This window comes from Gopherus flavomarginatus, chromosome 1, assembly GCF_025201925.1.
Source record: "Gopherus flavomarginatus isolate rGopFla2 chromosome 1, rGopFla2.mat.asm, whole genome shotgun sequence".
NCBI classification, from domain to species: domain Eukaryota; kingdom Metazoa; phylum Chordata; order Testudines; family Testudinidae; genus Gopherus; species Gopherus flavomarginatus.
In genome coordinates this window covers 224579849-224585848 of record NC_066617.1, presented here as the reverse complement: position 1 = coordinate 224585848, position 6000 = coordinate 224579849, and the positions used below count along the sequence as shown (strand labels likewise).

The 6000-nt window shown below is 45.9% G+C and overlaps 1 protein-coding gene across 6 annotated transcripts in view; it reads right to left on the bottom strand.

Moving 5' to 3' along the window:
- Positions 1-268: 268 nt before the first annotated feature.
- PCYT1B (phosphate cytidylyltransferase 1B, choline) overlaps positions 269-6000 on the bottom strand; it is a 56084-nt gene continuing 50352 nt past the window's right edge. For all 6 annotated transcript variants that reach the window (XM_050936685.1, XM_050936684.1, XM_050936689.1 and 3 more), the window contains one exon: positions 269-2156. In XM_050936685.1, coding sequence (XP_050792642.1) covers positions 1944-2156 — 213 coding nt within the window. In that variant the 3' untranslated portion in view covers positions 269-1943. The remainder of the gene's footprint in view (positions 2157-6000) is intronic.

Below are 6000 nucleotides of genomic sequence, written 5' to 3'. Positions count from 1 at the left end.
TCTGGCTACCGTGCAGGCTGCAGATTGGAATGTATTGCAGGTTTGTATGCCTTGCTGGGTGGGTGCCCAAACCATTCAGTGGACTGGATGGAGAAACACTTGACATGCTGGCATAAGAACACAGGTATGTCCAGTGCAGCAGCCTCTAGAGCAGTGGTCCCCAAGCTTTTTACCTTGCACCACTCTTGGGGCCAGGAGTGGGGATGTGGACTGGAGTAAAGGGGCCAAAGCTGGGGCCATAGATAGGGGAGGGGGTGGCACTCCCTCCCTGCCCCCGCGGGGGCTGCCCCCCCATGTTCCTCCATGCCCCCCTAGGGGGTCATGATGCACAGTTTGGGGACCCCTGCTGTAGAGATGGATGGAGCAGATCATTTCTCTGTAGTGCTGTCTGATCAGTTTCTAATCTCATTTTCCAGGTTGGGAGGAACGTGGGAGTCTGATGAGAGGTAGTTCAGCCAGCCACAGAGCTGCATGTCACACAATCCAACAGCCCCCCCACTTCCAGTCGTTGCTCATCTGGCATAGATGGCGTATGAGGGAAGTCTCATCTCATGCTGAGCTGATAGGCTGGTGATGTCAACATGATTATGTAAAAAGGAGAAAATTTCTTAGTTGATGTCTTTGTGGCTCCATTAGGGATATGAGGATGCTCTGAGGGAAGGAGGGAAAACACCAGCATCCAATTCTATGTATAAAGTTTCATTATTTTCCAGTTGGGCTGCCAATGTTTGGATGTATTAAGGGCAGTTGCCAGGAGGCAGGTAACCTGGATCCCAGACTGGGAATGCATATCCATATGTGTGCATGCATGTACTGTATACCTATCTGTAGAACATACAATGCATACATGCTTTTGTCTTATTTAGAGAAATGCCAAAAGTTTTAAGGTTGATCTGATTGATACACGGGATGGGCAGAAATGCCGTTGCATAGACAGTCGGTTGGTAACTGACATCTCCAAAGGTGTGGTAGTCCCTGGAGAAATGTGGCTGAGGGGCTTTGGCTCCAGTTTATTCTTAAGATGATCACTAAAATAGCCCAATTCGTTTAAAATATTTTTTGCCCAGACAAGAAATCCCAGCAAGGACATTCACTGTCCTACGCTGCAGCCTTCAAAGCAATGTTGCAAAGAAAACCAGGTCACAACAGGTGGCTTCTGAGGCCCTAGGAACAAGGAGTGAGATTTGCTAAAGCAAATGGGATTCACACTATATTAATCTTTGCACGTGCCTTGACAAAGGCCTGGTCAGCAAACATTCATTCAACTCAATTTGTTCAATGCATCTGCAGCGCCGACTGGCCAGATCCCTGTTGCACTGGCCTGGTTTAGTTTTTTGGTGGCTTTTTTTATTTTGAAAGAAAAAAACACATTTCCTGTACTGGAGAAGCTTTTTGTTGCTGTGACGAGACCTCATTGCGCTGGCAGGGCTCAAGTTTAGTAGGGTGACCAAAGAGCAAATGTGAAAAATCAGGACATTTTTTCCCCCAAAGGTTGAGGGGGAGGGGTATAGACTCATATATTGTTGGGTCACCCTAGGTGCATGCAGAGTCCAGAAGTGGTTAAATTGTCTCTTCACACAGTGCTGCTGCTGCGCACATGCTCACTCAGTCTAGCTCAGGGGCTGAATGTTCCCCTGCAGTACAAATTCCCCAAGTTTCTTGGCTGGCCCTAGCAGCTGCAGCAAGTAGTGACTAGTGACAGGTACTTACTCCAAGGTCGTGTCAGTTAGTTGTCTGGGTGTGTCTGAGCCCCAAGAGGAAATGGGGCAGGGGTGAGCTGTTCCTGAGAACTCGTCCCTTGCAATGCGCCACTTTCCTTGCAATGCTTTTTCCTATAGCGCACTCGCCTCTGTCAGAAACAGCTGTTTGTAGTTCCTCTCCTCCCAGCCACCTGCATGTTATATGAGTGTTCGTACTTTTTTTTTCAAATTGTTTATTTTTCTTTACTTCTCATCCTCATCTCCTTCGCTCATGCTGCTGATGGAGGCCGAGGCCGCTTTTGGAGAGGAAGGGGGTGATGCTTTATTGAACAACCAGGGGGAGGGCGGCGATGGAGAGCGGGATGGAGAGCGGCCGCGCGTTGGGCTGCTGGTTGGGCTCTGCCTCGGCGACAAGGCCTGGAGCATTCGGCCACTTCGCTCCTGAAACATCTGTTTCTGAAAAGCAGTTTGAAAAAGAGGCTGTGTGAGTCAGGCACAACAACAGGGGGCTTGGGCACTGTGAGGCCAGTTGGGGACAGTTACCTGCATAAGGGGAGAGATACTTTGGCCTTCAGGAAAGGGAGAGGCTTAATCTGCATTTCTGCTCTGAAATATGACCAGTCAAAATGGCACCTGGAGTCACCTGTGTTGTTGCCTCTCACTCATTCTGGGCAAATGCTCACACTTTACAAGCCAAATGGTTTTGGGACCCAGCAAACTAGTGTGGATGCGAAAGTGCTGCTGGGAGCTTTCCAGATACACTACACATTCTGCAGGTCTCTGAGGGGACGCTGAAGGCAGAATTTAGTTAGTTGTTCGGTTCCTGGGTGAGCCAGAACAGACTCCGTTTCACTCCCACTTAGCTGGGCTGGCTCCACAGTACCAACAGGAGTCAAAGTCATAGAAATGTAAAGCCAGATTGGGCAACCCTGGTGGTTATTCACAGAGTCGTTCCTTGGGTAGAGTGAATTGGGGCAACCACTCCGCGGGCCGGTGCAATTGGCTAGCAGGGTCATTCCCGGAAGTGATGGATTCGTCACTTCCACCCCAGGCACCCCCCTAGGGACGGCCCTGGTTATTCATATCTGAAGTCAATGGGACTGCGCTTATGTTACGTGTATACAAACCGACCTTTATTTTGTTGTTGTAGCCAGCAGAGATGACTCTGGATACACATATGGGGTGAAATCCTGACCTTATTCAAGTCAGTGGGAGGTTCTCTACTGACTTCACCCCTGGAATGGATCTTTTGAGCAAAAAAAAAAAAGCCACATTTTGATGGAGTTGCTTTTCAGAGCAGCAATGTACTGTTTAGTTTGTTACAAAGGAGATGTGGGGCTTAACTTTTCAAGGTGGAGTGGGGAAGGTGCTGTCTGGGCTACTTCTTGTGGAGCTCTCACTGCTGGCTGAGTCATTGAATTGTATTGGTAATTCTTTCAACAGCTTTCAGCTGAGCTGTGCTCTTATTCAGAGCAAAGTCTAGGTCAGGTATGACCATGTGTGAGCTAACACATTGTAACTAACATGTTTCTGAATAGCAGCATAGGCAGGGTTGACACTTTCGACAACAATGTTAACAATCTTGGCCACTCCTGGGCTTCCTTTTAGGATTAGACCACAACCCACTAATACGGTTTGAAAGGTGTTAAACCCTGTTTACACCATTGTTTAGAAAGATGGTTAGTTACCGTGTTTGCTCACACATGCCCTATATTTCTAGTCTGCCTGGAAACAGAGCAAGTGGCTGCTTGCAGCCAGAGTTCTAATGAAAAGAATAAGGCCTTTTCTACATGCAGAAGTTGCACCACCAACCTACTAAACTGGTGCAAACTCTTATTTTTGGCTAAAGAACCTAAATAAGCCCAGTTTAAGCCAAAATAAGTATGTCCACACAGCTTTGGCACCAGTTTAACTAACATGATTTAAAAGCACACCTTAAGTTTGTGCCCCAAGGCTTCCTCCTTCAAAGTATTTCCATGCAAAATAAGAAGAGTTCTTTCTAGCTAACAGTTCTACACAGCAAGGCAAGGCCTTGTCAGCCAGATCTTGTCCCACGAAACTGCGTGACTTGCCCTTTGCCAAATAGCTGCAACTTCATGTGGCTGTGTTAAGCTTTTGGGTCACCTTTTGTCGCATGAAGCTGGTTTTCTCTCTGTCCAAACTCTGAGCCCTTATTGCTGCTAGAACTTCTCCCGGTCAGAGCTGGACAATAATCTCCAGCTGAATCCCACCTCACCTTCTCATGGCTGGCTTCCACTGCTACACAGCAGATGGAAATGTATGTCCCCCTCCTTCTCGGTGCTAGAGTTCTATTTCTGCACATGTTGAATACTGGCTGGATCTACACACCTAACCCCAACACACACAACCCATACAAATACAGATGAGAAATCTTAACAAAAACCTTGGGTTGGATTTCATTTTCCATTGATCTAAAGAGGAATAACTGGCAAGGTCTGTTATGATTTAGTTTTTATTTTAACTTTCCTTTGAAATATGCAGTACTTTCCAGTGCTGGAGGCAGGATATGGGTTAGATGAATGAATGGCCTGCTCTAATACGGCACATCATATGTTTCTAGTGCCATGCATAGCCTCATGGCTGAAGTACTGGAATATAGGAGATCTTCTATTTCAGCTCTGCCCCAGACTACTTGTGTGATTATGTAAATTGCTCAGTCACTCTTTATTCTCTATTGAGAATAACAATATTTCTCTATTAGACAAGTCATAGGGCTGTGAGAAGGATAAATCTATGGGTGTGTATGAGGTGCTCAAATACTATAACAATTAGCATGATAAAAAAACCATAAGTAGCTAATGTGCCGTGCAATGTTTTGAACATTCACCTTGCTGAGTATTTTCTGATGTGCTTTTCCTCTTGGAGGACCCAAGAATTCCATGATTTTTCTCAATTTGATTTTTTCTCCCAAGTCATCAAGACTTTGTGCTGTGGTGACCTTCCTTCTGGTCAAGAAGGTTGGATGGCTCCCTTTGAAGCTCATCAGATCTACTACAACAGCAGCTAGAGGCATTGCTGAAATGAATGGAAGGCCCTTCTGAGCTCTGGAGACTAAGCTAGTTTCTTCCACCATGCTCCTGATTGCTACTGGCCTAGGGAGTGAAGTACTAAACTAGAATAACAAATCTGAATTAACTCCAGAGCCCCCACACCAACCTTATATTTTATCTTCTATTTGAATAGAACTCTGAAAATTAATTTTCAATTATCAACTTAATGTCACACTCTGCCTTCAGCTGCAAAACCAAATGGCAGAAGAGGATACAATCTCAGTAAACTCAACTTCAGCACAATATTCAGGTTGGTATTCCCACCCCCACCCCATCCTGCAATGGCCATGTGTCCATACTCCTGTCCTGCTTGCTAGTCAATGCTTTGTAAATCTCCTGAGCTAGCAGGAAGTTCTTGCTCTTTGCAGTAGCTTCCAGCCTGCCAAGTAGAGGACCAGTTCGGGTAAGAAAGGGTTAATAGTGCTAATGGTCCAATGCTGTCAGATTGTAATCAATGCTGGCAAAGATCCCAAGCCTGTAGCAGCTCACAATCAGTGGCAGTAGCAGGCCCAGTGAGGGGGTTTAGTGTGGACGGTTAAGAGAAGAAAGTGATGTGGTCTGGCTCTGTAAAGCATTCGTGCTGTTGGTGCAAGAGTCTTTTTGTTGGGTTTAGGAAGCTCTGTGGGGCTGTGCAAAAGTTGCATTTACTGTGTATGGAAGTCTCATTTTCTTTACAGAATAAAAGTGGCCAGGTAAAGAACCTAAGCATTGTAAAACTCCTTCTGAAGGGCTGCAGCTGCTGCTATTTGAGCTTCTGCTTCTACAATACAATATGGACATTTCAATGGGGTCATATGTGGGCTTCAGGATCCAGATTGAAAGTATATTGTGCACTAAATATGGGATCCTTGATTTTGATTAGACTGACCATAAACTGTGGCAGTATGACTGACTTCAGTCTCTGGCCAGTCAAACATATTCCCAACAATGATCAGGACTGCTCTTCAAACGCTGAGATGTCCCTGTTGGGGAACTGAGCTGGCTGCTCTTTAAACTAGTTTCCTATAATGTTGCTCCATTTCTGAGGACTTTTGTAAGCATTTTTATTTTTTAAAACATGGACCTTTTTGAACATCTTTCTTCAACTAGCACAGTTCAACCCAGAGCACCAGAGGATGTTATACTCATACCTGCCAGCAGCTTTGTGCATGGAACTTGCTCCTTATCGGCTTTACATTGTACTGCGCTACACATGTGTGAGATTGCAAGACAGCTTTCGGTCTGGCTCT